At 33.9% G+C, this 16,210-nt stretch overlaps 2 protein-coding genes across 10 annotated transcripts in view; both read right to left on the minus strand.

Annotated features, from left to right (window-relative positions):
* LOC111510906 (organic cation transporter protein) overlaps nt 1–16,210 on the minus strand; it is a 205,714-nt gene that overhangs the window by 165,866 nt on the left and 23,638 nt on the right. The window lies entirely within an intron of this gene.
* LOC111514913 (uncharacterized) overlaps nt 1–16,210 on the minus strand; it is a 99,732-nt gene that overhangs the window by 17,473 nt on the left and 66,049 nt on the right. For all 9 annotated transcript variants that reach the window (XM_074177169.1, XM_074177168.1, XM_074177167.1 and 6 more), the window contains 2 exons: nt 10,005–10,183; nt 346–477 (listed from right to left, as the gene is read on the minus strand). In XM_074177169.1, coding sequence (XP_074033270.1) covers nt 346–477; nt 10,005–10,183 — 311 coding nt within the window. The remainder of the gene's footprint in view (nt 1–345; nt 478–10,004; nt 10,184–16,210) is intronic.

A 16,210-nucleotide genomic window follows, 5' to 3' on the forward strand; every position in this document is an offset into this window, starting at 1 on the left:
CTTTGTGATTTTTTTTAATAATCTTAGTTCTTTGAATTGATTTGTATTTCATGATTGTTCCAAATTTCATTATTTAATAAAGACTAATTTCTGGAAGTGGTAAAAAACATAAAGAAACAGAAAGTTTTATTTCCCCTAATCTAAACGGTACGGAAACTTTGCACTATGCAGGAAGGGTTGGAAACTCAATTATTTGGAATCCTTGGAAATTCATAAACATAAGCATTGCGGATGTAACCTAGTAAATGACCAAATTGATCTGGTCTATTCGCCGGTGTTCATTCTCATTTTTCATGATGATCTACTACCACGTAGTGGTAGATCAGTTTGAATGTTTATACCTACTGGCATTGGAACTCCGTCTGGGTAAAATCTATCCAAACAATTATTTGGAATGATGAAGCAGTCCTGGTCCAAACCTGTTAGAGGTCTTGCAGTATCGGCATCGTTTCTTTCGTTTCCATAATTGAAACTGACCTGAAAAAATGTTCACTGAGTATGTTGAACTCTTTCATAATTCCTCATTAAATTTTGAAGCGAAACAATAAGTTTATATCCAGAGTTTTGAGAAATAGAGGTCCAGTTGATTTTTCTATAAATATCATAGGAACACTTAATTATAATAATTATATTTGAAGTTTTCTATAAGGGTTACTCGAAAGAAACTTCTTTTTCGAATTTAGTTCCAAAAAGTGTTTCGAAAATGGATGAAGAACTAATGTTTTTCAACTACTGCAAACCCCTTTTCCTTTTTCCCTTTTTTTTTCAAAATGATGTTTTACTACAAAACAAATCCCTGAATGATATTTTTGACGATTTAACGTGGATTTAAAGATTTTCGAAGAGAAAATTTCAATGAAACGCTTCAACATTCTTTGAAACATCTGTTTCAAAGAATGTACGTATATCTTGTTTTCTGATTTTCAACCTTCCACACTTTTGCTCAAATTTAAAGAATATATCTAGTCAGTAACTTGTACTCATTTAAAAATTATTTCTTTTAATAGAATGGAATTAATGGAAAAACTACTGTACATATTCAACTTTATTCTGTGAATGATTAACTTTACAGAAAGCTATCCCTGTAGCAGTAGACAGCACTGTAATTGAAGGCCATTTGTTGGGAGGTTTTTACAAAAGCTACCTGCACCTTCAAATATAGAAATTGAAAAGGGTGTATTTTTAAGGAGAGACTAGATTTGGTAAAATAGTTTAGGTACTCGCTTCTCCATCTCCTAACTTTTCTACATGATCTAGACTATTCTTCTGTATTTCCTTTGTAAGTTTTTCACATTTTCCAAAAACTAATGTCTCCTTAAAATATGATCATTTTAATTTAAACAAGATTTCTATGACTGGTATTGAATCAAATAAGCGTACGAATTTCTTCATGTACTGTGATCGTGATATGAGTAAAGTTGTCTCATCCCTAGCATAAATTCATAGTGTTACGAATGAAATGAATGCTTCACCTTGAAATATTATCCAAAACGAACCTGATGAGTATTTTCTTTTCATGTAATTCAGTTTTCATATGGAAGATATGTAGATCATGCTTCTATGCATGATCTACATATCTTCGTTGAAATTAATTGCTTTTTTCCTTCCTTTGAAAAATTCCCAATTTTTTGTATAAAGATAGAGTAGAAGTAGAAATCCTAAACCTTTTCTTCCCAAATCATAGATTCTATTGGTTCCATGTGGTCACAGCAACACAGAACAGTTTTATTCTCAGGTGCTTCCTTCATTTGAAAGATTTCCACAATTTTTTGTATGATGATAAAGAAGTGAAAATCAAGCTTTTTCTCCCAGACAATCTTGAAGAAGAATATATTTATTGAATTAAGTAACCCTAATATACCATATTATATATAACATATTACTAACATTATAGAAATTGTAAATAATTATAAAAAATGAAGAAGTGGATATAGTTCAATATTCAAATTTAAAAATTTCTAGTTTGAAAATTACGACACATCCAAAACCATGATAAACAGAAGAAAACAACATACAAATACTATAATTATTAATATTATCTTAGCAAGTATTATTATATCTATTATATCTCATATACTTAAAGCTGGACTACATTTATTATTGCACTGTAAGGTTGTTTATCTTAAATAGTTCTAAATTAAAGTCCGCGATAGTATATATCTACTTCTTATGTAGCCACTATATGCAAAATACTGAGCCATACATACAATTGGATATTTTTTTACAGTCAAGTTCTTATAAAAATTGATACAATTGTCCTTCTAAGTATTCAACTGAGTAATTTGGACAAATCGTTCAAAAGTTATCACGATAAGTTTGACATGATGCAACGCAGTGAGCCATCACACGTCGCGTCTACTATAAGACGGCGGCGGACTATGCTCGGGGGTAGAGTGGCGATCTAAGCAATAGAGTGCCATCGCCGGGAACGCGACTGGAACGCGTAAGGGCTGACGTCGTTGACAGTTGTGTTAGTTTTGCGAATTTCTTAACAGGTAACATAATTCGACTCTCGAAGCCTTTCATTACTTAGTGCAGTTGGAATATTTTTTCAGTCACTGTATTTCTAAAGTAAAAATATAAACTACTAGCTTATATTAACGTACAGCCGAAGCTATTGAACCTAGAATCATGAAATATCTGTTTAAAATCTGTTTTTCCGTTAATATCACCTCAACCGCATCTCATTTCTTTCACGTTCCTTAAACGTTCCTAGTAAAGAAACCCTCAGAAATCGAAACCTGTGCGAGCTAAGGACATAACGAGGTCTTACCTTTTAACGTGTGATTCCTAACACGGGTTGGACGACAGCAAGGTAAAATCGGTCGTTCAGCCTAGGGCTTAAACCACCGACCAACACGGCGGTCGATTTGAGTGAGTGTACGAAGCACTCACGTCGAACCGACCGGCTACCGACCGACCAACCAAATATGCAGGTACATTCTTTGTATCCCGTGAATAAGCATCAAGAAAGGGAATCAGGAATTTCCATCCCCAAGGGGAAAAAATAGGGGTTCAAGGATTGTATTGAATTTCATCAGTTTCATATATAAATGTCATAGTTAAGTAATACAACCGTGAAAAAACTGGTAGCCACCGCAAAGGTTGTAACGTGATTCCGATTTCAGTGAATCTATTCACTTTTAGAACAATGTGCATACCGCGATTTTGAAGTTTTTTTTAATTGAGATGTTTGATTTAGATTAAACATAAAAATAATAGAAGCAGAGTAATGCAAATTGGGTTGGATAATCGCATTATATACATTAATTTTAGACTGAGTGGCTATTTTTGGATATTTTGCACATATAAGATATTTGTAACGTGACCCAATTTCAATGTTTTCATTATCGATTGGTAGATTTATTTCATTTGAATCAAGGTTTTTCCACTTATATTTTGTTGTTATAATCATTTCTTCAGTTTTCATTTCATTTAGTTTCGATTTATTTGTCATGAGGTATTCATTAACATCCTTCAATGCGGTATTCATTTTATCAATAGCTTTATCTATGCTTATATCCTAGCATGTCAACAGTGCAAATAAATTTACAAAATAAACTTTTACAAACAAATGTATGTCATTTAATTATAAGATAAAAGGCAGAGGTCCTAAAACGCTACCCTGCGGCACACCTATATGTATATCCAATTCCTGTGAGATATTATCTTGAACTCTGACTTTTTGCTTTCTATGGGATAGTCAGTTAACCATTGATAAACATCAACATCAATGCCATAACCTCCTAATTTCATCAGAAGAATATTACGGTCAATTGTTTCAAAAGCCTTCTCAGATCAAGGAAAACAGCTACTACAAATTTATTGTTATCAATTTTTTTTTTAAATTTAGATAAAGTGAGTTATAATGCAGATTTAAAAGAATATTTTTTAGGAAATCCTGATTGAGTGTTCATTATAATTTCTGGTTCAAGAGTTTTTTCTATAATTGGTAATGTATTTACAGGTCGATATTCACTGGCCTTGATTGTATTGTATCTTGTTTAATATTTGAAAATAAATCAAGAAAACATCATGTTTTGAAACATTTAATTAAGTGTAATTTTATTAGAAAATCTAATGACTCTTGGTTTGTTGGTGAATTTCAAGTAAAGAGCAATTGGGTGATATTCAATAGTCCCTCAGTCAAAATGTTCCTGAATTATGTGAGTTCACTTGCTTTCTTCCTATGATAAATCATCAGTAATTCATCCAACATTTCAGTCGCGGTAATGTTCTCTGTTGATGTTCGTTTACTACATAATGATTATTTTTCGGTCATTAAAAGTTGATGAAACGGACAAATGTCCTTGGAGAATTGACTATGTCAAACTAACTGTTCTGTGTAGTCCAAGTGAATTTAGCTCTGGATACTGATTAGGGACATCTTCGTTCCGAAAACTGGAAAAATCAGACAGAACTCGATGGAGACCTTGAGACTCACGAGTTTCGTATCACTTGCATCAAAGACAGAGTAGGTGAATCAACAAACACGGTTTTATGAAGGGTCGTACGAGAAATAGAAACTGGAATGACACGGATGGCGAAGGGTTTTCCTCAGGGGGAGGTTATAAATTTCGTACTGAACGAGTTACTACCTCTTCAGGACCATAATGGACACAAAGTAATAGGTTATGCAGAAGCTTCAGACATCCTCATTTGGGGGAAATATAATAGTATCGTGATGGACCCATACAACAGAACCTGGACATTACCACTTGATGAAACACCTAAGAAAGGCAGATGGATTGGGACCTATAGAACTTCGAGGTGAAGAGAGACACCATTTCGGTAGGGCGAATAAGTCAGAGTAAAAAGGCGGGTAAGAGTTAAATAGGCGGTTGATGCTGCTCGGATGTTCTTACAAAAAGACATGGGAGCTGAAACCAGCCATGATGTTCTGGCTTCACATCATGGTAATCGAATACATGGTAGCATAAGCCTTCTCGGTCTGTTGGCGGGGGATGAAGCAAAGGACTGTTATTAACAAACTAAGCAGGTTACGAAGGCTTGCATGTTTGGGAATAATGAGAGTAACGAAAACTACACTAACAACTGCATTGGAGACACTCTATAACTGTACATCTTTTCATAGTAGGGGACGCAAAATTGGACCAATTCACACTGGAAAATCTACCAAGTTACAACTAATTGGACAAAAATATCGGAATATGTGGAGGAGCAAACATCAAACATGTTCTCGGATTACATGACAGAAGCACATGCTCGCGATTAAGATCATAAACTGCAAAGAATGGAGAATGTCATCTCAAGAACATGTACGGCAGAAACACCTGGCATACAGAAGGGTCTAATGCCGAACAATGTTCTATGTATCTCAGTACAAAGTTGTATCTCTGTTATCCTCAGACCAAGGTACATTGAGCTTGTAGCCACAGTGTAATCTCCCGAGCACTTACATACTCATCTACTGGAGCGTCGCTTTTACTTCGAGACTGACAATTGATCACAGTGCGATTTAGTATTATAGTCACAGATTATAGTATAGGAGCTAGCAACGTTTTCGATAAAGAATTTCAGAACAGTTGGTTTTTTGCTATGCTGTCTTTCTTGCTTTTTCGGTTAGAGTCCGGGCTACCTGGCTGGCGGTAGTGGTTGCATTCATTAATGCGCATCTTACCTGCACAGGTAAAAATCCTTAACTTTAAAAGAATTTTATAAAGTGTAATTTTTTATTTTTTGCCTTTAGATAGATCCACCAGACGTCAATTTTTGATTGCCAGGCATGTTTATTGTTGTTAATTTTGTGCGATACGCGATTTTTTATTTTTTTTAATAAAAAATTCAAGGTATTTTTGAATGTCTGTAATTTTTATATTATGTTCTTTAAACATAAAATAATCTAAAATTAATTTGCCAGAGGTTAATGCGATTGTTAAGTATCAAATATAAATAAAAAAATAATGAAAAGTATTGCGGTATAATGCTTGTGGTTAGACAGAGACAGTTTAAAGTGCAAGACAGATAGAAAGCGACGGCAGCGCATCGACAAATGGACAACATGGCGTCAGTCTAAAGTCACATGTTTGTTTTGTGTTTTCGTTATTTGTGATGTTTTATTTATTAATTTTGTTATAATGGCCAGTGATAAAATGAAATGTGTTTTCTGTAAAGGGCATAAAGATAAAATCATACTTTTCGTGGTTGATCAACTGAAGAAATGCCAGGAAGTTTTGAATATACGTTTAAAATATAAATTAAAGTGCAGTGACATCGAGTTGCCTACTAGAAGTTTTACAGCTTTAATGGCAAAATACCGTGATCCATCGACTAAAATAGATAGTATCAGTAAATCTACTTCACATACTTTGCCATTAAATACACCAGCAAATGTTAGTGAAACTATTGCGGGAAACATAAACAGTGAAATCGTAAGTGAGGTTAGTGCTTCGAGTTTAATTCATCACACAACAACTGATGATGAATATGATTTTGTCTAGTTTATGGGAGACATATGGGAACATTAATCAATAGAAACTGAATTATTATATAACGAACAAAAACAATTGAAAGAATTTTAATTTTTTTGTTAAAGATGATGGAATATTGGAAGACAATGACAATTCCCAAGACGATGATATAAATGATTCTGACAGTGAGAGGGAAGATGATGATGATTATGAAGATGCCTCCTTTTTTGTGACACTATTATAGACTGAAGATATTTTAATTTTAAAAAAAATCTGAAACTTTGCATTATATATTTGTATTTACAAGAACAAGTGTAAGTAATGTATTTTTGCAATTATTTCCTGTCTCATTCTTAAAATTTTCTGTTATACACTAGTTGATACGCTGCCGTCACTTTCTATCTCTATTGCACTTTAAACTGTCTCTCTCTCTCTCTCTAACCACAAGCATTATACTTTTCATTCTTTTTTTATTCATACTTTATACTTAACAATCGAAGTAACGTCTGGCAAATTGAGTTTAGATCATTTTATGTTTAAAGAACATAATATAAAAATTACAGACATTTAAAAATACTTACTTTGAATTTTTTATTTAAAAAAATCGCGTATGGCACATAATTAACAACAATAAAAATGCCTGGCAATAAAAAATTGATGTCTGGTGGATCTATCTAAAAGCAAAAAATTAAAAATTACTCGTTGAAAAATTCTTTTAAAGTTGGGGATTTTTACCTGTGCAGGTAAGATGCGCATTAATAAACGCAATCACTACCGCCAGCCAGGTAGCCCGGACTGTAACCGAAAGAGCAAGAAAGCTAGCATATCAAAAAACCAACTGTTCTAAAATTCTTGTTTTCCAAACGTTGCTAGCTCCCGTACTATTACAGCAACTACGTTTATGTATGAAACAGTATACCTGATGGGGACAAATTCTAATGCGCCACAGTGGATATCTAATCAATACAATCTGATAGATAAAAAGGGAACTATTTCATCGATAGTGAAATTTGGCGGTTTGGATTTTCAACAAGAATCTAACAAACAAATCTGTTATGGCAGAATTTTCTGCTTTTTCATTTACTATTCATAAATTTATGTCCAACAGATGATTAATTCAAAAGTTATATAACGTTTATAAGTCAGTCAACAAAAGAGTTGAAGTTCCATCTATAGAAATTGTTAGTCATAAAGGCAAGGAAGAGCAAAACTACTAAAATGCAGCAAAAATCTCTGAAATATATTCATTCGTTATGTGGTTTAGTCACTTACAATGCTCATGCCAAGACAATCTTTTGTGATATCAGATGTAAAAGTTTGTTACTGTCTTAGTAAAAAAACGACCTTCATTGAATGTGACAAAATCTTATATTTTTTGAAAGGTACGTACCTACATATAAAACGAAAATTTGGCTTCTGCGGAAAAATAGCGATAAAAACAAAACACAAGAAATATATGATGGAATTAGCCGATACTTGTTTTTACTTTCGTCTTACTTTGTCTTACTTGTCTTACTTTTTTGTAGAAGTTACCGTTTCGGAAATATTCGGCTTTCAAATCATAAAATTCTTGTTATATAACAAGGGTAATATCTCGGGAAACTATTGTAGCTACACCTTCATTACTCGACAATTAATTCTGTATTAAAACGATCTCAATCTTTTTTCGGTTTCAAAGTTATCGGGATGTAATTTATAATATAGATAAAGCGAGACAATCAACGTTCACTATATGTATGTCCTACCCGAGTAGTACGTTAAAAGGCAAGACTTCTTATTCTGCTTTTAATCGCTTTTAAGCTTTTTGTATAGCTCTTTGTGGTTGTTAGTCGTAGTCACAAATTTGAATGAGATGATTATTTTAGAATCTTCTTTTTTGGTAGTTTGTCCTTTGATAGATAAAATATTATTATCTATATTTTCAATAACTGGATAGTATCGATTTTCAGATCTTTCATAAACGATTACTCAATCACTCATTAATGGTCTGCGATAAAAACATCATGATCATTAATCTGAGAGCGGTTTTCTCGCCATTCTGGTGTGGTGACATTCTTTGACTATTATGTTCTGGTCATGAATTTCATATTGTTATTGATTGGATAGTCAAATGGAGAATCGTAATATTCATTGATATGTTTGTTTTCGAGAAAACATGAATCTTATATAATGAATAAAGTCATTTACTACATACTCAAATACCATGGAGCAGATTTACCCTGGTCCAAAGGAATGATAATTTGATAAAAAATTCAAATAAAAAAAACTGAAAAGAACCTATTCAGAAACTGTGAAACAATAAGTGAAAACTGAGATGAAAATAGCATGAAGTATATGAAATATCAAAAGAATGCATTATATTTTATCTATCAAAGTTTTTATCCATTACCATATTTCAGCAGTGTTTATTCCATTACAATCACATAAAACCTTGACACAATACCAACTTATACATTTCATTAAAATAGGTTTCTGCTTTCTACTCCTCCATCTTCATACAAAAACGGAAAACTTCTGAAAACTTGTAACATCCCAAATCGCCCGATGAACACACGAACCACCCAGAAGTTTTCCTTTCTTATTCTGAAGAGCACGATTTAAAAACAGTATGCACAGCTAACCATCAAATTTCCTCTATTCTATGAACACCTAAGGACACGATACCCAATAAGGCACAAGTCATATATGAAATACTAACTTCCACCTGCTTCAGAACATCCAATATTGGTCAGACCAATAGAAGAGTCTTCAACAGAGCCCTATAACTAAGCCTGCTGTCCGTTAATCAGATCCATCCTCATTTCTCTTCAAACATAATCGTGAAACAGGTCAGACAATGAGCTTTGAAAACACCAATACCATCGCCACCGAGAAAACTCTCCAGGTCAGGTTAATCCGCGAAGCTATTTAAATTGGAAAACGTCCCAACTGCCTCAACAAACGGAATGATTCACGCTGTACATCCCACAATATTGCACACCTCGCTTCTGCAAGTCACACTACCGGTCACACTAACGGCCGCCCCTTCACTCATCCAGGGACAGAGCCTGTGGACAGTCTAGACCCACAGTCGACGCTTGGGAGACCCCAACGTTAAGTCACAAAACCCTTAAAGTCTGTCACTATCTGAGGATGAGGGGTTGTGTTATTCCGAGTTTCATTCTGTGTTCTGTGTTTTTGATCGCCCCAAGGATCAATTTTACGACGCTTCGGCAAAGTCTCATCTGCCATCTTCTGGTGATGTCTGGATTTTGGACCTAGACTGAATTTCTGGAACTCTCTTAATTTATAGGTGTGGCAGAAACCTTCCATTCTGACTTATTTTCCCAACATGAGTTGGTCTGATCACCTGCGCTGGTAATCAGCGCAGCTGATAAATTTGGCACTCTTGGCGGTCGCCCAACACCTTCCTAATAGGTTCGCTGTCCCTGTTCGAACCCTCAAAAAGGATATTTAGCATATTCTCATTTGTTTTTTCTTCAGAAAAATTTTTACGGTTGATTCGACTAAATGGATTTTTGTAAAAGACTACATTTTTACGAGTATTATGAAATAAATATAATATAAACTCACCTGTCTTGAGGGGGTCGCTTTCGTCGGTGATGGCTGACTGGGCCACTTCATCATAGACACGGATGGACTTCTGACCACCAGAGGTTGTGGTAAGTCGGACTCTGTCATTGCGGGGGAAATGGAAGACTGCATAGGCAACGGTTCTCCCCCCGCTCCTGTCATGGGACCGCACCGCGGCTCTGGATAACACAGAACTTATTATTTACTTCCTTGGTCTAGTGTTACGAGGGAGAATGAACAATATGAATATGTTTCGGGTAATGAAAATGTATCTTTAGCTTTGAACTTTTATAGCTTTGAACTTTTATACTCTCAAAAAATACAGGGAGAGTAGATGTGAATGTTTTTTCATACCAATATAATCATCATGAATTAAGGCATTCGCCCACAATTCAAACTCTACAGAGATAAAAACATAGGCCAACAGTGAACAAATCGATATTAAAATAGAGTACAATGTGATGAGAGATTTATAACAGGCTAGTTGCCTCTTCTCTTCATTAAACATGACATTTATTTCTTCGAAACTAAAATGTTTACATCGTTAAACCATTACATGAAGTTTCACTTAACATCAAAACACTTTTTATTTTATTGAGGTTGGATTATGATTACAGAAAACTCATCAATCAATGAATGAATAGCTGATTCTGTCATTCAGTTCAGAGGAAAAAGTAGAAAACTAATAAATCAAGCCATAGCCTTTGCAAATGCAAATAAAAAAATTGTTTTTGAAATTATTTTCACAAATGATTCAAGTGGTCTCTGTTGTAACTATCTAGGATCAATTGTATTCAATATCCAATAACTGAAAACTGAAACGCATTCTTAAACAAGCATAATAATTATCCAATATCAAAAAGAATGATACAATCTAATGCGGTTCACATAAATTTCAGCTCTGCGAAGACATTTCTGATTTTGAACTTATTCTAAATGGTATACAACAAATATCCACGTTTGAAAACAATACATAGAGTTGTTATGAGGAGTAGGGAATTCTTTTCAGAAGCTTCTAGTTGTTCAGCAGCAACCCGCCGAAATCAAGCGAGAGATCACCGGTGATCAAACCAATTTCAGTTTCTCCTTATGAATTCAAGAAATATTGAACCAAGACCGTCTGTTATCACCGATTTAATTCATAAAATTCAATCCGCTAAAATGCAACTTCAACTTGAGACTGAAGGCCCAGCAGGAAAGAATACTTTTATTCATTGAATAAAACCAATAGAAACGTTTAGAAGAAGAGAGATAAATACGTTGAGAAAATAAATATTTTAAATGGAATTTGAAATATATTACTTTTATACACTCTCAAATTTGTCTAATGCTTTTCGGAAAACAACTTATTCTCACTAAGTTGATATCATGACGGATATTGGATTACATCAGCCAAATGCTGGAACAAGTTTTTCCACGACGGAAATCCTCACAGGTGCTTCTTGTCATATAACATCAGATACTCGCTGAAATTTATCAAATGATTACCTTCAGACAGGTTTCGAATTATTACTCCTCATCAGTGTAATGACAGCATTGCCAGCTGGTAGTAATAATGTGTAGACGATTTATTGCAAATGAAAAGTTTTCAGCTCCATCTCTTGAACTATTATAGTAAACTATTAACATATCAACAATAAACAGATACTATCTAATTTCTCGAGTAATTAGCCAAAGAATAGTTGTCTTACGATAGATATATGTATCTGCAATATTCCGCAGCGTCGTGAAGTTGGGATATGATTTATTCGAATTTCATTCGAAACAATATCTCTCCTTGACACAGTAATCAGATCGAGTGTGGATGTAGTTGTTTAAGATTGATTAATAATTTTTTAGGTTCTCTTTCAAGAAAATTCATTAACATAGAACTTCTTTTTTTTTAATAAACCGTTCATTACATTGACATAAAAAATGAAATATATGAGTAGAACAATATTTCTAATAGGAAAGCTTTTTGATAGGTACTTTTAAGATTTTTTTATTTTGAGCTCTTGTATTGAATTTGATTATGAATATATGATATTTTTTCCGTTGAAAATATTTGCACTGGCTCCTCTCGTGCGATTTTTTGTTCATCTGCAGTTGATTGATTCACAATGTTCCACTTCCTCGTTCGATTATATTATGATTTATATTGCTGATTTTGCTTCTATTAAAATAACGATTATTCCTGCCTGTAGAATAATTAATATCATAATCCGGACATGACAACTGATAACTTTGAAGGCTGTCAATTTGTTTTTTTTTTTCGTATTTTGCAATAGTTATTCTCCTACTTTTGTTCCTAGACAAATCTGTCTAGCGATTCTTGAGTTTTAAATAGAGCAACTAATTTCGCGACTTTGAATAATAACTCATCTGTAAATATTAAATGTAATATTAAAGGTGGCCCTATACGATCAATCTGTTTGATCAAACGATTAAGTGAATCGATTGACGCGCGCTTCAATCTTTTGATCAAAACTTTCTCACCAGAAATGGGACCAGTACACACTTGTTGTTCGTTCGCTGGTGGTTCATTTCGGTGAGCAATGGTTTCGAACGCGGATTTGGCCTTCCTCTCCCTCACATTGGTTGCGGAAAAAACCAACAGAAAAAGAAACGACGGTGGTCTAAGGAGTGGTACATGGTAATGATGCAGTTGTCTTGTTTCTGTTGTAATAGTCCTTGCTTTTCACTTTCCATAATTCCGGACAATCGCGATATAATTCAATCAACAGGTTAATGAATTCCCGCTCAGAGTTTTCGGGAAGCTCACTTTCCGTAGCGGATGCCATGGTTTCTACCTAGTGACTGACGCAATGCTTGACGAAATCTGCCCTAGACGATCAACTCCCCCTTTCAACCGCTTGAGTCATTCAAACAACACCATCAAGCCTCGCTTCAAGCGTCAAACAGGTTCCTACATGGTCAATCACGCTTGAGTCAATGGCTTGACTCAAGCTTTTGATCAAAATGATTGACCGTCTAGGGCCACCTTTTAGGATTTTACTTTTTCAAAATTGTATCAAAATGTTATATACGATTTAATAGGACAAAGATACTTAAAAAACATTATAATGTATTGTTGTCAACGAAGTTTAGATGTTTTAAGAAATTAGATGATATATTCTCCCAATCTAAAAGAAAATCATTCGTCTTCCCTCGTATCAAAAATTAGTTTGATATTTGTTTGGTCCCGCGTGATGTAGCAGAGCCGTTTAGTAGTTGATATCAATCGCGTGTACCAGCTTGTGTTTGTTGTAGAAAGTTGGCAAAAATGGAATGATCGAAAAGAGCACAGATGTAAGGATCTACCGGAGCTCGAACTATTAGTGGAATATTTGGAGAACCGGAAGTGAGCTTTTGGAAAAATACATGAAAAATAAACTTGGACATAAAATGGTATTTTAGCTGACGAAAGTGAATAATCAAGATTTACTAACTGAATATCGAATGATTTTTATATAATATAATGGAATTTTTCTCAAGATTGAAGTTTGAAGTGAACAGGCAGAGTCCCTTAATGTGCAGGTGTTAACTAAAATAGAATACTCGTAAATGCTGTTGGAGAAACAATCTGACTTTCCGTTAACCAGGTGTCGCCCTCTACGAAAGACCACGTCAAAAGTACAAACTTGTACGAGTTAGCGATTAATGAGGTCTTAGTTTTTAACGTGCTATTTCCAAAATCTCAAGAATTACCAGAGTGAAGATTGGGTACGTACATTTCTTGTAAAGCACTATTTGGAACCTTTGGTGTGGTAGTGAATATTACTGGAGTTTTTTCCTAACACCAAACCGTTATTTTAACACCTCGACACGTGTTTTGATCACAAGTGATCATCTTCAAGCAGAATAACAAACTATACTAAAACCAATGATGATTGAGAGTAGAAGTAAGCCCAGTTGACAGCAAATCGGGGGCGTGCTTATTAATTTTTGAGAGGGTTAAGAATGGAAGAAAAATTCTTAGTACAATTAGTTAAAATATTCATACACATTTTTTATTTATTTCATTAAAACTTTGCAATATCGTAATTTACCTAATCGTTGTAGTCATTAGGTGGGCCTTATGAAAACGGAGTAATAATCGTGGTAATTATAGTAGGTAGGTATAGTAGGTATAGTAGGTATATATATATATATATATATATATATATATATATAGCGATGGGTAGTCTTGACTGACTAGTTAAGGAGAAATACGGAATAATGTTGGGGATGCAGTCAAAATTGCTGGGCTGTTGTTTAAAGAATACTCTTTGTTATATGGTCGAGCTTTCGAGAATGTTTATTCCCTTTATCAAGACATTAACTTGAGGTTATAGTAAAAAGTCGAAAATTTCACTGAGAAACACAAACTTAGTCATTTTCATTATGTAGAAAAGTGTCACACATTAAATTTTTATGGTTTAAAAAATATATATAAAAGTAGATCTTTCTAGTTGCTACCACGCCACTAGTAAGTGCCATGCATGGCCGTTAATATAAAATTTAAAATTTCAAATCCTCTAAATGTTACTTCTGAATAAGTTTTATGTATATTTTTTAAACCATAAAAATTCAATGTGTGACACTTTTCTACATAATGAAAAGGAATTAGTTTGTGTTTCTCAGTGAAATTTTCGACTTTTTACTATAACCTCAAGTTAATGTCTTGATAAAGGGAATAAACATTATCGAAAGCTCGACCATATAAGAAAGAGTATTCTTTAAAAAACAGCCCAGCAATTTTGACTGCATCCCCAACATTATTCCGTATATATACGGCTGCTAATTTATATCTGTCAGATGGAACGATCATTTGGGGTTGAAATGTCTGTAAAGTACATTGAACGCAAATTTATTATGATTATGTGTAATGGTCAGGTCGAAATTTACTATAGTTGTCTCCAAGCTGTTTATATATATATATATATATATATATATATATATATATATATGTATATATATATATATATATATATATATATATATATATATATATATATATATATATATAAAACTTTTTTTCACTATTGGGTTGCAGCAATTGATAAGTGAACTCTTTATAACTATTCTCAAGCTTTCGAGTAACTTAAACTCATCGTCAGGGGTACTCTAGAAAATACAAATTAAAAATTTTTGATAATAGAATATAATATAAATGTACAAATTTTCGTCTAATCTTCAACCTCAGATTCGTCACTGTTGCTACCGCTATCATCAAAGTGAATTATGATTGGTTCAATATTGTGTTCAATACGGTTGTCTACGTCCCACATTTTTTGCTCCTCTTTTAAAACATGCTGCATGCATTTCTTCCAGTCTTCTGCAGAAACAGTTCGAATAGCTTCTTGTAGGTGATGTTGCACGTCCACTAATTTAAATGTTCTGTTTTCTCGTGCCACATATCATTTTTTTTGAGCTTCCGAAATTCGTCAATTTTTCTTAGATAGTTTCTTCTCCATGCTATTATTTCTTGACGTTCAATGAGAATGCTTTTGCTGTCAACTTTTCCGTGCGTAAATTTCATTTCGTGTACAAGTTTCCTAAAAGTTTCTTTACCCATTTTTGGGACCAATTCATGATCGCTAAGTGCCTCCAGAACTGTTTGTAGTGTGAGCAGCTCATTTCTGAAAGAGAAACTGTGAATAGTTCTGCGTATACTGGTTTTGGCTTCTTCATCAACTGTGATTTTTTTTCGTCCGCTACTAGTTTTTGGCGTTTGTACGTCCCCATGAATTTCTGCTTCTCTTAGTATTTTGTAAATCGATGATTTTGGTACACCGGTATAATCAGAGCACATATCAACTGATTTATCTTTTGTAATTGTGGAACTTAATGATGTAGAAATGCCCTGTTGGTTATTCGGAGGTACACACGTAGAATTACAGCACATATGCACAAAGTCATCTTTTGGTGGCTGATGATCTCTTTCAAGACAGTGAAATACTCGCAGTACAATTTGTTTTTCTCTTACTGACCAAGACTCCGACCGTTTTACTTTTTTCGACGTGGAAGGCCCGACCATGTACCCCATTTTTTGAGTAGTTTGAGAACGGTGTAGAAATATAATTATGTAACGCTTAAACACTCATTAGCACTATTATTTTCACCAATTGTTATCACAACACGTCGATTGCTGACTAACTTAACTGTAAAACGTACAATTCACGCTGTATAATTCACAAACCAATGATACGCTCATGGCTGCAAGTACATTAGTGAGGACTGCAACG

The sequence above is a fragment of the Leptinotarsa decemlineata genome, unplaced genomic scaffold (genome assembly GCF_025532065.1).
Source record: "Leptinotarsa decemlineata unplaced genomic scaffold, Ldec_3_MD MMD2_tig00002159_RagTag_RagTag, whole genome shotgun sequence".
NCBI lineage: Eukaryota > Metazoa > Arthropoda > Insecta > Coleoptera > Chrysomelidae > Leptinotarsa > Leptinotarsa decemlineata.